At 35.6% G+C, this 16,747-nt stretch overlaps 1 protein-coding gene across 1 annotated transcript; it reads right to left on the bottom strand.

Moving 5' to 3' along the window:
- Positions 1-457: 457 nt before the first annotated feature.
- LOC127867951 (protein disulfide-isomerase-like) lies at positions 458-16,690 on the bottom strand. The gene is made up of 11 exons (XM_052409472.1): positions 16,463-16,690; positions 15,662-15,859; positions 15,023-15,156; positions 14,046-14,183; positions 13,208-13,312; positions 8,847-8,969; positions 7,817-8,017; positions 6,470-6,590; positions 5,612-5,790; positions 3,839-3,934; positions 458-2,694 (listed from the first exon to the last, which is right to left on the bottom strand). Exons 1-11 carry the CDS (start codon positions 16,605-16,607, stop codon positions 2,617-2,619), a joined length of 1,518 nt encoding a protein of 505 aa, XP_052265432.1. The 5' UTR covers positions 16,608-16,690; the 3' UTR covers positions 458-2,616.
- Positions 16,691-16,747: the final 57 nt, after the last annotated feature.

Genomic DNA, 16,747 nt, shown 5'->3' with positions numbered 1-16,747 from the left:
ATGGTGAACAAATGTGCCAAATGATTTTAAAGTCTCATGATAAATGACAAATTTATGGCCCGGACAAGCTCATTTATAGGTATTTTGACCTTGACCTTGGAGATATCGATGTATTTCTTTCGCATAACACACCGTCCCATGATGGTGAACAAATGTACAAAGTCATTTTAAAATCTAACGATAAATGAAATAGTTATGGTCTGGACAAATTTCTTTCGGTTTAAAACGCACTAAGTGACCCCGTGACCTAGTTTTTGACCCGGCATGACCCATATTCAAACTTGACCCAGACATCATCTAGATACAACTTCTGACCAAGTTTGGTGAAGATTGGATAAAAATTTGGGGACAGACCGACCGACCGACAAAGGGAATCCTATATAGCCCCAATTACATTCATGGTAATGGGGGGGTATAATACAACAGTGTAATTATCAGACAAAAACAAACACATTGATATGTATTTAATTTATTTGTTTCACAAGAAACAATACTAGTTTTGACCATTTTCAGATAATAAATAATACATCAAAGTAAAGTGTATTATACTGCTTGAGAAGCATGGACAAACATCCGCTACAAAACAGACGGATGTCTTCCAATTGTGCCCAATGCTGATCACTAACAGAACAAAGTGTCATGAAAAATTCAACGCTTAACTGATATTAACATGAAAAGTAAGCAAAAACAGCTAATTTAACGATGCAAAACAGCCAATATTTTGTAAAAAAAATCAATTTGCGCTTTATTGGAATAGAATGTCAACAAAAAGTGCTCAAGGTTTTGATGTCATTCTCTATTCAAAATATATGATCGTACGAGAATAAAAATGCATTCGCAAATACACTGGAATGCGCAAACAGCAAACCACACGTTAATCTCACACTGTCAAACTTACTCCAAATTTTCTGAATCATTCATTATTTATACACAAAAATAATTTACAACAATCTATCTATAGCTTTATGCCAAAGAGAGGTCTTGCAATTATAACACATATTTGTAAAAAAAACTCAAAATATACATGAGTGCATTTGCCAATTCAAACAAAAACACCAAGTAAACTTGATCATAACTTAAGGGTGTCCAATTTTTTAAGTTCATAGCACAACATACATTGTATGTAATAAGCTTATACCCATGTGCTTGAAAGTACTGGAAGACCAATACCTTATGCTGAAAATCAGCTAAGGTAGTTTTATTTATTCAGTCAAATACTTTGGTACTAATTTAGCTTACAAAAATATAGTATCAACGTTTAAAACCAATCTTTCACTTCTTGTAAATACCTTATCTACCTCATCCAACTCATACACATTTTAGATGGAGTTGTTGAAAATTACCTTCCACGCAGACAAATACCTTGCATTCATTTTCAAACAAAAAAACAACGTAAACATGAATTTAGGTTTCTTATAACAGTAAATAATTTTTAAGATGTTGTAAATAATGATGATAATTAAAATGCAATAAAATAACACAATATGCATAGCAAAGGACGCATTTTTAAATATGAGAAGACATAAATTAACCATAATTAAGACAAAATGTGAAAAGTTCTTAAATAACAAATATATTATAAATTCAGAGGGAAAAACAGAACTGTACAATAGAGAAAGATGTCACTAACAGTATTGTGGCAGCATGAAAATTAAAAAATAAAAATAAAGATATAAATAACAACAAAAAACATATTAAGTATATTTGTTGAAATATATCTTAAAAAATACAGTCTGTAAACTGCAGACCAAAATTCCTTAGACCAAAAAAAGAAAAAAGGCCAACAAAAAATAAACACATCACCTAGTCAATAACAACAAATTGCCATGCACAATTAATCTCACAGTCATTATCTAAGAACACATTTTTCTTTCAAGGTATAAACACCAGCTTGATGTATAATGAACATATTTATTTGATTTTAAACATCAGTGAGAAAAGTCCTATGTGTTTTCAACATAATTGAACAACACTGGCGCACACTTTAGTGTACGTATCAATTTGAAGACCTACATGATTCAAGAATTCAAACACTTTAAAATGTATTAATATTTGTAAAACCTAGATGAGACGATCTATAACACAAGTAGGGCCAGCACCAAGCTTTCACCATGGGTTTGTTGACTAGACATACTTGTTTTAAAGATTAAACATGAATGAGAAATGAGACAAATAAACCTAATTTATAGCCACAGTGCTTTGTTTGCACATCTTAACAAACATAAAGCTGTTATAAAGATACCTTATCAACATGCCATAAAACAATATTAAGTAAGTTCTCAAAAACATTTTGGTTTTGGTTTTCAAACATTATGCAATTTTATGCATGTAACATATAACCATGCAAATCAGAATTGCTATATAAAAAGGTAGAAAATACTTTTGAGCAGTAACAAAAAAGTATAAATCTCATTGACAGGCACTTTTCTTTAATTTCATTTTAAACAAACGCAATTTTAGCACTATTTTTCTGGCACTGGAAGCAAACAAAAATCTTGAATCGAGAAAGCTGCCCATGTTATTCACTGGGCCGTTACAAAACCACTCATTCCGTGGCTGCAAGTGGATGGATGATAGACCGATATGATGAAAATCCACAACTTGAAGAGAGCGTATTTACAGCTCGTCGTCAAGCTTCTTATTTCCCCCTTCTGCCTCCTCCTCTTCCTCCTCCTCCTCTTCATCATCCTCATCCTTCCATGAGAAAGAAATTTCCAATGTACTAATTGTTAAGACAGTTATTTTAATATTATACCAAATGACTATTTTAAAATTATATTTGGGGATACTACATCAGTAAATTTCGTGAAAAAAATGTTCAATCATCAATAGTATTATAATCGAAATCTGGAACATTATGATATGAGAAACAACACCACTGAATGAAACAAGAGAAGTGTTTGTCAGAAACACAATGCCCCCTAATGTGCCGATTTGAAGCCATATATTTGACCTTTGACCTTGAAAGATGATCTTGACCTTTCACCACTGAAAATGTGCAGCTCCATGAGACACTTGCATGCCAAATATCAAGTTTCAATCTTTACACAGTTGCTATCTTAAATATTGCAAAAGTTATGACCAAGGTTTAAGTTTTGTGACACATACAATGACAGAAACACACAATGACAGACACATACAATGACAGACAGACAGGCCAAAAACAATATACCCCCGATCATTCGATCCGGGGGTATTAAATAGCATTCCAGAACCCAGTATTACATGAAAAATACTACAAGCATAACGCAGACTGTAATTTTATCCTAAACAACAACAAAAAATACCTTTGCCCTACGTAGGCTTTAGAACCATAGCTCACCAGAGTAATACAATTAAACAAGAGCTGTTTGTGAAACACAATGCCCCTTACTTCGCCGCTTTGAAGCCATATATTTAACCTTTGACCTTGAAGGATGACCTAGACCTTTCACCATTCAAAATGTGCAGCTACATGAGATACACATGCACGACAAATATCAAGTTGCTATCTTCAATGATGCAAAAGTTATTGCAAATGTTAAAGTTTGACGCAAACAAACAACCCAACAAACCAACAGACAGGCAAAAACAATATGTCCCCCCCACTATAGTGTTGGGGGAGGTAAAAACAAAAAACATTTCAGGCTCTTTAAGACAAGACAGGGCTTAATAATGCATAATAAACTGGATTTTTGCTAAGAGACCTCCTTAAATCACAAATTACTTTACAAGCGAAGAATGTCGTCCATTATTAGCCTGTGCAGACTGCACAGTGAATCTGGAACGACACTACACATCATCTTAAGCCCCTTGTTACCAACGTGCACACTATAAAACAGCCCACATTATTTCTCACCTCCTCTGATGCTGCACCAGCTGCCTCCTTGCTGCATCCAGAATCCAAGAACTTGCTGAATCCCTCTAGAGTTCTCTCACCATTGTAGTCAACAACCTGCAATAACACATTGGACATATTGTGCCAAATCAATGATATTTATCTCATATAAAGGACATTTAAGTAATCAATGACATCGTAATGCTGAATTAACTGTGTTCATACTGAATCAGTGAACATTATGCTTAATGAAATAGATTAGTGCCGTACCAAGGACATTTATGTTATTATCTATATTACTAAATATCACTTCACTTAATATAGATACGCATAACAATGTTCACTATGTAGGATACAACTGCATAAATCAACATGTTTTCAACATTTAGAATGTTGTAACATTATTTGTTTTATATTATAAACAAACACAAACCATAAACAAATTTATTCAGAATGCATGTACACATCAACAGTGCCAATTTGTGACCACCACCGGTCAACAACTATTTAATTTCAGGTAATATGTGCAACTTCAAATCCTTAACAAGAGCCCCGCATAACAGGTGCAACGCTCGGCTGCGAAAGGTTTTCAGAATTTTTTTTTGAATTTTTTTTAAGAGGTCACAGTGACATTGACCTTTGGCCTAATGACCCAACAAGAGATGTGTTTGTCAGAAACACAATGCCCCCTACTGCGCCGCATTGAAATTAAATTTCTATTTATCATTTGGCAGGTATAGAAATCATCTCCCTTTAAAGGTTATTACTTCCCTTGAAATTTGTCCAATCCAACCAGGGGGGGGGGTCTCAGAGTCAACTATGACCATGTCAGACATCACTTACAACCAAGGCCTGTGGTTTAAAAGAGATCATAGCCAGAGTTTTTTTTTTTCCATAAAACTTCATAGCCAGAGTTGGTCATGTATCTATGGACATAAGTCCACAGGTATGTAATGAACATGAAAGAAATTATAATTATATCATTAAAAAAAAAACTTCGAAAAATCAATCATTTGGGTTATAAATAATCAAAATAATAAATCTGTACAGTAACTGTGAAAAGAACTTCAATTCTTGGTAAGGAAATATATAATACGAGATTTATAATTATATAAATTACTTCCCTTGAAAATAATTGTTAAAAATCTCTATTTTTAGTAGCAAATAATTAAAAGCCACTACCGTGACTGGAGATTCACCACTCAAAATGTGCAGCTCCATGAGATACACATGCATGCCAAATATCTAAAGTGGCCATGTTCAATATTGAATAATTTTCTCCCTTTTTAAAGCTTATTTCTTCCCTTAAATCTGTTTTTTACCATAGACCGTAAAGGATGACCTTGACCTTTTACCACAATGTGTTTGTCAGAAACACAATGCCACCTACTGCACCGCTTTGATTTATTTAACAAAAATATATACGTGGGCAGGTCAGAAAACTATGTCCATTTAAAGCTTATTACTTCCCTTGACTTTGTTTTTTCGACCCTAGACCTTGAAGGATGATGTTCACCTTGAAATTTTACCACTCAAAATGTGCAGCTCCATGAGATACACATGCATGCCAACTATCAAGGTGCTATCTTCAATATTTAAAAAGTTATGGCCAATGTTAGGGTTTTAGCACGACGCCTACGGCGGATGACGAGCTGGCTATGACAATAGCTCGGGTTTTCTCCGAAAACAGCCTCGCTTAAAATAACTGACAAAATCCATCATTCAAAACATGAAAATTACACTAAAATAAATTTATTTAGCTTATATAGACTATAATGACCGAATATAACTTACGGCAGCACCATTCTTAGGAAAGCACTTGATTGTGGGAAAGCTCTGGACTTTTACGTCCTCAAGCTCGTTGGCTGTGGAGTCCATCTTGGCAATCACAATGCTGTCACTCTCCTGGTACTTCTCCCCAAGCTGGTCCCAGATGGGTGCAATCTGCTTGCAGTGGCCGCACCATGGGGCATCTGAAAGTGGGCGGTGCAAGGAATTATATTATCACAGTTTTTATTAACATACTTACTTGGATAAGAAAACCTCAAGTTTGTTGATTCATCTTGTAACAAGAAATGTGTCCAAAGGGCTTAGATGCTATCACATTCTTCTTTGGCCTCAAACATTGGCTTATATCTCACCTCCTACAAAAATGATCTAATCTGATTGGATAAGAGCGCTCACGGGCCCATGGAGTATTTTCCATACACCCTGAGTAGTTGGTTGAGATATAATTGTTACCCAGTAAGAAACTGATAGTGTATGGGATATACGCCCTCAGTACTTTCATACCATTCTCTAGCTTTGCTCTCGTATGGTATGAAATTACTAAGGGTGTATATCCCATACACCATCAGTTACTAACAGTGCAACTAATAATGTCACGTACAAACTGTTGATGACTAAATATTACTTTTGACCTTTGATCAGAAAACTTGTCGTAGAAATACTGAAATACAGTGCAAATGCTACACGATGGTCTGATAAAGCATTCATTTTGCCAGGTGTAAATATACCTGACGCATTGACAATTAGGTTCCTTGATGTGACATAGAGAATCAGATGTTTCTTCAAAGTCATCCACTGCACACAAAAATGGACATCAATTATAATTTGAATCTGAAAATTGACCAACAACTAAGAAATACTTACAAAATTCAACAAGGACATCCTTGTCCTTATTTTTGGCAACTTCCTCAAAATTCTTTCCAACAAGGACCTTGACAGGCTTGGCGTCCCAGTCAGCTGGCACTTCCTCTGTCATCAAGTGGGGCTGATATGGGAGCAAAGGAGGGATAATAAGCAAATGCATTAGAACTGACTTTTTCAGATTGAAATTATGACCTTGCCAGATTGAAGTTACTGCCTTGTCAGATTGAAATTATGACCTTGTCAGATGGAAATTATGACCTTGTTAAATGGAAATTATGACCTTGTCAGATGAAAATTATGATGTTGTCAAATTGAAATTATGACCTTCTCAGATGGAAATTATGACCTTGTCAGATTGAAATTACTGCCTTGTCAGATTGAAATTATGACCTTGTCAGATTGAAGTTATGACCTTGTCAGATTGAAGTTATGACCTTGTCAGATTGAAATTATGACCTTGTCAGATTGAAATTATGACCTTGTCAGATTGAAATTATGACCTTGTCAGATTGAAGTTATGACCTTGTCAGATTGAAATTATGACCTTGTCAGATGGAAATTATGACCTTGTCCAATTGAAATTATGACCTTGTCAGATGGAAATTATGACCTTGTCAGATTGAAGTTTTGACCTTGTCAGATTGAAATTACTGCCTTGTCGATTGAAATTAAGACCTTGTCAGATTGAAGTTATGACCTTGTCAGATTGAAATTATGACCTTGTCAGATGGAAATTATGACCTTGTCAGATCTAAACTATGACCTTATGACCTTGTCAGATTGAAATTATGACCTTGTCAGATTGAAGTTATGACCTTGTCAGATTGAAATAATGACCTTGTCAGATGGAAATTATGACCTTGTCAGATTGAAGTTATGACCTTGTCAGATTGAAATTATGACCTTGTCAGATTGAAGTTATGACCTTGTCAAATTGAAATTATGACCTTGTCAGATTGAAGTTATTGCCTTGTCAGATTGAAATTTTGACCTTGTCAGCTTGAAGTTATGACCATGTCAGATTGAAATTTTAACAATAGTACAGTCAAACAACTTGAAAATATATAGAAATAACTGACACAAATGAGAATCAACAATGCATTTAAGTTATTATATTATTTATTAAAGAAAGAACTAAGATATATTAAAAGATTCATAAAATAAACTACGATTTTGACATTGAATAATAATAATATCAATCTATCTGCTTAACCAACCGAACAACAAAATTAAATAACACAGTGTTGAGACATTTAGAAAGCAATTAATGGTTGAAACCAAAAGTCAAATATTGTAAGAGCTATACAACAATGAAACCAAATCGCCTCAATGAAAAATTACCCCTACCTTTATTTTACCATCCAAAACGCTGGACACGAATTCCTTGATGTAGGCAGCGGACAGGTCAGTTTTCTCTGGCTTGAATTTTGTCATATCTTCCTCAAGGCGGATGAGACGGATGGCTGGGCACTCCTCCTTCTTGAGGCCAAAGAACTCCAGGATTCTGCCGTTGTCTTCATCATTAATATTGATGTAGATAAAGAGTACCTGTAAAGTGTCGAGATATTAGCTGTCATGTTTTGTTTATTCACAAGAAGCTAAACCCATTTATGCCTAGTGGACTCTCCCATCCTTCTGAATTGGATCAATTTATTTCCAAAATTACGGATGTCTAGTATATTTATTTCTATATTTATATTTTTTACAGAATTTCTTTCAGCTAACAGCGCAGACCCAGATGAGACGCTGGATCATGCAGCGTCTCATCTGGGTCTACGCTGTTTGTCAAGGCCTTTTTTCTAGGCGCTAGGCATAAATGGGTTAAGTTTTTACCTGTTTATTTAGGCTTGATAACATCAATATCCTATGTTTTTTCTAGATACTCATTATTCTGCTTTTTGTGTGTGGAAGAATCTGTACTTTGATCTAAAGAGAATATCTCGAGAGCTTTCCAAGTATCTCCTGATTCCTACACAGACATCTTAAACACTAATTCAGACCAGAACATTATTCAAAAGGGCTTTAAAGGGAGACAACTGTGTGTCAGTGCAGTGTATTGAAACAATTTTCCTTTTGCCCTTAAGTCAGTTGTAAAATCAAACATCTTGATTCATTACTCGAGCCTGGTTCTGAGAATGCTGGGCTAAATGAGTGTGTGAAAGGTGTTATCTAGCGGATTGCACAGGTAAACATGGAGAAAATCTTTCCGCCTACACTGGATTTTTGTTTAGAAGCTCCTTTTTTTAATCTCTATAAAAGTGGAAAGTGTCATCCTGCTGACGGCACAGGCTAATCTGGGCCGATACTTTTCACACAAGCATTAGGCAGAGTTTTTCTAGAAAAGGGGCTCAGTGTATCTCCCTTCATGTCTCATTACCTTTCCCTTGAAGCCTGTGGCAGCCTCCTTGTATGCGACCATGTTGTCACTGTCCTTCTCCACGTTGTCAGAGAACAGCAGAATGTGGGTTTTCACATCACCACCGAAAATCTTCTGGGCACTCTGTGCACCATAACAAAAATATGATTATTGACTCTATATAGTAATATTTATAAGGCATTTAAAACAAAAAGAAAACTATTACACACCACAAACTTATTATTTATTAACATACATTTAGTGTTTTTTCCAGGAGGGCAAAGGGGCAAGGTGCATTCCTTTCAAAAAGGGCATTTTAACGTGCAGTTTAGGCAAAAAAAGGGCGAAAACGTACCGTGAAGACCTGCTTTTAGGAGAAACATTTAATCAGAGGCAGGTGTGCAAAACAAAAAATATAAACACGCAGATTTAATGGTAATTGATGTATTTAACTAACTTTAATTAATATTATGGAATATATATACCTTGCGAGTTCCATGCTGTTTCAAACTTTCAGTAAACTGTACAGCACGACAAACACAATAAAGCAATATATGCATATGAATCTGATTATAAACAGATCCACTAACATATAAGTGAAACCGTGTTTGTCTTATCCCGTTTTCTAACGATAATATTGTCAGATTTTTAACTAAAGTAAACTGACGCTAACGATTTGCAAACACTCGTTTCCGTGGCAATCATCCACTAAGTAGATTACTAATAAATATGTTGTTGGTATCGAAAACGTTGTGTGCATCGTTGATTATCATAGGCATTTCATTAATCTTGTCTAAATGTATGTTCTCTATTGTTAATTTGATCGTTATTTGCCATTTTTGCCAATTGGCACAAGTAATTTTCTGTATAGTCCGCCATCTTGTAAAGTTGTTAAAATGATGTAAGCGACAGTTGCGCATAGCAACGTAAATTCGTATATGTCCGCCTTATTCTCGATTCGCTTTTTGTTTAATTAGTATATGTTAATTATTGTTTCAATCATTAATTATCTTAAAGACGATAACAATCAAGATAAAACATTTTTCAAAAACTTAATTACGCCTAAAAATAAATGTTTTGATATAACTGAAATATGCATGAAATGCATAATTTTAAAGAGGATAACATCGAGGTTTTCATTACAAGTCTCCGGATTAACTGTCCACGATTTTATCATGGAGGAGTACACATTACGGGGTGATATGTGTGCTTGTTACAACAAAGCCACTGACATTATCGATTGATATTGACACGTGGTTATTCACGCATGACTAATTCACAACCGCGGGAATCTTCGCTGCCTTGGGACCATACTCGGATACATTCGGCTTAAAAGTATGGTCAAGCGGCCATAAATATTTTATCAATAAGGGCGCATGGCAGCTTTTAAGAGGACGGAAAACAGTGGATGCTCATGAAAGGACAGGGCGGCGGCCTTTGGAAAGGGCAGCGTGGCGCTAAATGGCTTCCAAAGGGGCAGCGTGGCGCTAAATGGCTTCCAAAGGGGCAGCGTGGCGCGGCAAAAAAGGGCATGGCGCTGAGCCACGCTAAAACAGCCTGGAAAAAACACTAACATTGCCAACAAGAAGAACTATGGACCTCATTTATAATATATGTATCTTTATTGACTATATATGTATCAACTATATAACAGTTTTAGAAAAAAGTAAATGCATCAATAAACTCAATAAAGAGCTGCGCCATGAGCGCATGATACGCCCGTCGTTCGCCAATGAAGTAGTAAGATAATAAATAACCCTTTGAATCATTTTTTTACTTCAGTTTATTTGTATTTGAATACATGGTTTATTTTATAAGTACATGAGCATGGAGCGCCGTCTCCTTGACATTCAACAAAGTCCCATAACTGTGGAACAACAATTCAGAATTCCGTCAAAAACGAAAGGGGATCAGGGTTTATCAATATTAAGATTGTGTTGAAATTTGAAAAAAATCCATCGAAGGATATTTGAGCTACGGTAGGACATTCAATGAAATAACGAAATTTTGACGAACAAAGTCCCATAACTCTGGAACGACAATTCAGAATTCCGTCAAAAACGAAAGGGGATCAGGGTTAATCAATATTAAGATTGTGTTGAAATTTGAAAAAAATCCATCGAAGGATATTTGAGCTACAGTAGGACATTCAATGAAATCACGAAATTTTGACGAACAAAGTCCCATAACTCTGGAACGACAATTCAGAATTCCGTCAAAAACGAAAGGGGATCAGGGTTTATCAATATTAAGATTGTGTTGAAATTTGAAAAAAATCCATCGAAGGATATTTGAGCTACAGTAGGACATTCAATGAAATCACGAAATTTTGACGAACAAAGTCCCATAACTCTGGAACGACAATTCAGAATTCCGTCAAAAACGAAAGGGGATCAGGGTTTATCAATATTAAGATTGTGTTGAAATTTGAAAAAAATCCATCGAAGGATATTTGAGCTACAGTAGGACATTCAATGAAATCACGAAATTTTGAAGAACAAAGTCCCATAACTCTGGAACGACAATTCAGAATTCCGTCAAAAACGAAAGGGGATCAGGGTTTATCAATATTAAGATTGTGTTAAAATTTGAAGAAAATCTGTCAAAGGATATTTGACGTAGCGTATGACATTAACAGACGGACGGACAGACAGACGGACGCGGGGTATACCATAATACGTCCCGTCATAGACGGGCGTATAAAAAGGCCATGATTTTTCAATATTTGAATAAAAACTGCATTTAGTAAAATTAGATTTCCATATTTTGTTTAAGTAGTGTGTTGTATTCCCATAGTGGACCTGATTCCAAATAAGGTTTGGAACTTAAATTTTGATTTTCTGTTCTTTCTTTGTATATTTCCTATTGTCAAGGTATTCTGCAGCCAAAATCAAAGTAAAGAGAAATTCACCAATCCATTGACTATTTTATGACATCCAAATGTATTAAACAGGATGAATAAAAAAAATTGCAGTACCCAGGATTCAAGCTTAATTAAAGACAAGGCTACACAACTAATGAACTTTATTATCCCCACGCTTTTTGAAAAAAAGGTGGGGATATTGTGGTGATCTCCGCCGTCCGTCCGTCCTGGCCACTATCTCCTCCTACACTAAAAGCACTAGAACCTTGAAATTTACACACATGGTAGCTATGAGCATATGTGCGACCCTGCACTATTTGGAATTTTGATCTGACCCCTGGGTCAAAAGTTATAGGGGTTGGGGTGGGGCCGCGTCAGAAATTATCACTCATTTTTTTAGGTTATTTTACATTTACTTCTTTATTTCTACACCGATTCACTTCAAATTGATACTGGACCTCACCTATGACAATACGGTCAATCTCAACCATGCATGGCCCCATTCCCAACCCTGGGGCGCCCCGCCCACATAGGCCACACCCACCAAAAATTTCCATTTACTATAATTTTTTCATTTCTACACGGATTCACTTCAAATTGATACTGAACTTTTGTTATGACATTAGGGTCAATCTCAACTATGCATGGCCCCAATCCCAACCCTGGGGCGCCCGCCCACATAGGCCACACCCACCAAAAAATTCCATTTACTATAATTTTTTCATTTCTACACGGATTCACTTCAAATTGATACTGAAATTCTCTTATGACATTAGGGTCAATCTCAACTATGCATGGCCCCATAACCAACCCTGGGGCCCCGCCCACATAGACCACACCCACCCAAAATTGCCTTTACTATAATTTCTTCATTTCTACACGGATTCACTTCAAATTGATATTGAACTTCTCTTATGACAATACAGTCAATCTCAACTATGCATGGCCCCATTACCAACCCTGGGGCGCCCCGCCCACATAGACCACACCCACCCAAAATTGCCTTTTACTATAATTTCTTCATTTCTACACCGATTCACTTCAAATTGATACTGAACCTCTCTTATGACAATACGGTCAATCTCAACTATGCATGGCACAATTACCAACCCTGGGGCGCCCTGCCCACATATGTCACACCCACCCAAAATTGCCTTTTACTATAACTTCTTCATTTCTACACCAATTCACTTCTAATTGATGATGAACTTCTCTTATGACAATACGGTCAATCTCAGCTATGCATGGCCCCATTACCAACCCTGGGGCACACCTAGGTCAAACATTCGGCGTGGGGATACGCGTCGGCCTCTGCCGCGCCATTTCTAGTTAACTATGTCACCTATTGAGACCGCTATCCTTTTTTTACCAATTTTTTGTAGTGCTGTGCTCACACTAAAAAAAATGTACAGATTTAGGGTCATTTAGGACACAAGGTAAAATTACCAAAGGTTCATAACATGTCTATGAACCTAGGCATGTGTAATGTCATTCACAATGATTCTCTTATAAACATTACCTCCTGTGTGAATTCAATAACGGTTGGAAGCTGGTTGCTTGTAATGAAATTCTTGAGATTCTCAGCTGTATGTTCACCATCAAATCGGTTCTTTCCTTCATCAAACTGAAACATATTTCATAATAAGTGTGAAATTGTTATAAACTGGTCATTGATACTGGTACTGCTCCTGGGAGACCACAATGCTCTCACATGCCATAACTGTCTCAATATGGTCTAAAAGTCATGGAAAAAGAGATTTGATCACTTTTTAACTAATGTCATTCATTCCACTAACAAAAAAAGCAATTATACAAATTAAAACCCCAATTCCAAGTATCGTTAATGAATTTATTTTCACATCATACCGTGCTTACACATAAAGCTCTATAATAATTGTGACAGAAAATCAAATGGTTATGTTTGTGGTGTCCGGCTTAAAAAGCATAACCCCACATAAATCAAATTCCCAAGCCCACCAGCTATAGAAGTTCATTTTCAGTATTCATATATTATGGTTAAACAAGCAAATTTTTTTAATTGATATTCCCCGTCAATTTGCTTCTGGACACAAAAGTGTTATATTTGACACTCAGCTAAAAGCATTATTTTAAGATACAAAGGGCCATAACTCCGTTATTAACAGATAGTGTACAATGCCATTTTGCATGCATCATCCTCTTATCCATATATATATGCACATACCAAGTTTCAATGAAATCCACCAAAGCACTTCCAAGATATGGCTCCGGACACAAAAGTGCCAGGCTGACAGAAAGACAGACAACGCCAAAACAATATCCATCCGCCTATGGCGGGGGATAAAAAGTGTGGTTATATATAAATGCTAGTAAATTACCTTCTTGAAGAGCATGACACCATCTGATTCCATCTCATGCTCCTTGAAGAGATCCTTGTTGGTTGTGATACCAAATGGAATGTCATCAGTGCTTGCGGCTACTTCATTGAACACCTTGGCAGCATCAGAATCTGCTTCCTAGAAATGGGAGAACAATACCAGTCTTAACAATACTTAGAAATCCACAGATTCCAAAAAGCAAATATATTGTTACCTGTTTATTGGTATGCAGACTAAAATAAGGGTTAATAATTATTTCATTATGTGGCTGTTTTTGGTTCCACTTATCGTGAAAATATGTTTACATGACCTCTCCTACAACAAAAATGTGGCTGTTCTGTCAAATTTGGGGCAGAAATTTGGACCCATTCTTAATCTCAAAAGGTACATTATTAACTCATGACTGCCTAAGAGTCCCAATGTTAAGATTCAAAATGTATATAATGTAAAAACAATTTTATTCTCAATTTTATATTATTTCTAAGAAAGCAAAAACAACAAACTAATATTCCCATTTTTTTCCAAAACAACAGGATTCTTCCTCATTCTTAAATACCCAGCCCCATTCCCAAAATGAAGGAAAGAAACTGTTTTCACAGATCTTTTTCAGCTGTACATACAAGTCCGTAAAATGCAATAAAAAAAATCACTTAATGACATCTAACAAAGTATAAAACTAAAATTCAAAATAATTAATATGATTTTTTTCTTATAATTATAATTTTATAAAGAGGTATATTAAATTAAAATTTTCCCAAATCTAAGTACATTCTGGCGAACAATTTCCAATCCCAAAATTGCATTTTCATTTCAAAATGTGCTTAACAAAAGCAAGAGTACAGTGTCACTGTCATATTTAAAATATAAACCATTAAGAAAGTATTGTAACAAATAATAAGGCATTTACCAACATTTATTCAGTAATACATGTTCAGTATCATAAAGCAAATTTAAAGGTATGAGTTATGAGTGATTACCTTGAAATATCCAATGACAACAACCTCATCCTTTTCAATCATCTTGTTGGCCTCCTCCACAGTTGACAGGGTGACAGCTGGCGGGCCGGTCTTCTTCTTCAGCCAGTTGACCATATCAGCAGCTGTGCGGCCAGCTGAATGGAGGTTTAAAAAAGTTCTTTATGCCTTTTCCTGATCATTTAGGGAAAAAAAGAAATTTCGAGATTGGGAATTTGTTCGCACGAAAAGTCCACTGATAGCACACCAAGAAAATATTTAAAGAGATTAAAAACCAGGCGGCAAAAAGACTAGATAAATGAAAGACATTGCAATACATTAATGGATCAAACAGTCTCCACAAAATTTTGTAACCCTCGGACAAAGACGGTAAAAATGCATGAGGGCAAAAGCGTTTTTTTCTTCAAATTTGAGGCTTACGTTCTGCCCATTTTCCAAGCTGACAAAACAACATATGTTTCCCAAACGACAGCCTCAAATTTACAACTGAAGAAGTCCATGTGAGAAAAAGTTTTAATATGTAGAAGTTGACTGGCGTAAACTGAAATTTGGGAGAGTGATGGTTTAGAGTTTACAATAAATTTAGGCAAGCAATGACTTTTGAGACTTTTATGATGACTAATCAAATTCTCATGCACATACCATTGTAATCACTAGGCTTTCCATTTCTGAAGAATTTGATAGTTGGATAGCCTTTAACTTCATATTTGGCAGCACTTTTTTGCTGAATTGTTGCATCAACTTTAGCCAGACGAATCTCACTGCCTTCAGCAGCAAGTGTTTGTGCTGCTTTTTCATATTCTGGGACAAGGGCTTGGCAATGTCCGCACCATGGGGCATCTACAATAGTAAATAATAACATGCAAATGATTACACCTCCGCAGCAAATTATTACACCTCCGCAAGTCAATCATCAAATAAGTAGTTCCTTAATAGGTTTGATTTGTATATTTACGACTGTTAAGCAAAGACAAAATACGTGTCATAAGAAAATCTGTTAATTTGGTAGGTTCAGCAGAAAATGTGTATAACACGGGACCATGCAAAATGTGAGTGATATTAAAATGTTTAAGACTGAATTATTATTTTAAATACTTCTTCTTTAAGCATATTCAATAAGAACATATGTTAGTCATTCATCAGTATGTATAAATTATAAGAAATCAGTGCATTGCTGCACATTTTTAAAATAAGAAGAAAATTATTGTTAAGTCTGGAAAAGTAAAAACAAATTAAAAACCTATTAATTTCAGTATTGACATATTGCAACAAACAACACCGATTTATTAAATTTTCAAGCATTATAAGTCAAATATCTTGTTATTTTCATTGTGAATAATGCAAAACATACAGAATAACAGCAAAAAAATAATAACTTCACCACACAAATTATGCTCACATTAGCGTCTGCTTTTGCTAAGCGAAACACAAATTCCAACTTACAAAATTCCACTAAGATGTATTTGAACTCATCTATAGCATCTGCAATGTCGTCATCTGTCAAAACAAGGACGCCTTTCTCATCTTTATATTCCCCTGCAAATGTGCCTGCAATGGCAATCAGTAAGAAAACTCCTAGGACTTGCATTTTTGTCAAATCTTGCTCGAAATGAAATGACACTTCAGTTCTGTTGTGATCAACGTGGCAAAAGAGACCGGTAGTGAGAGTGCGCATGCGCTTATCGACCGGCAATTCTCGTGTTGTGATTTTATTGGTCGAGATTGTGT

This window comes from Dreissena polymorpha, chromosome 2, assembly GCF_020536995.1.
Source record: "Dreissena polymorpha isolate Duluth1 chromosome 2, UMN_Dpol_1.0, whole genome shotgun sequence".
In the NCBI taxonomy this organism is placed as follows: Eukaryota; Metazoa; Mollusca; class Bivalvia; order Myida; family Dreissenidae; genus Dreissena; species Dreissena polymorpha.
Note: the sequence above shows the minus strand (reverse complement) of the source record. Positions and strands in the feature narration are given on the sequence as shown.

Bases quoted from the DNA above. Each gene is read 5' to 3' on its own strand.
- LOC127867951 (XM_052409472.1), bottom strand. From the start codon at position 16,607: ATGCAAGTCCTAGGAGTTTTCTTACTGATTGCCATTGCAGGCACATTT. The intron at 14,184-15,022 runs GTAATCACTCAT...TCCCATTTCTAG, and splicing joins TTGTCATTGGATATTTCAAG to GAAGCAGATTCTGATGCTGC. The intron at 3,935-5,611 runs GTAAGTTATATT...GTGTTATTGCAG, and splicing joins TTCCTAAGAATGGTGCTGCC to GTTGTTGACTACAATGGTGA.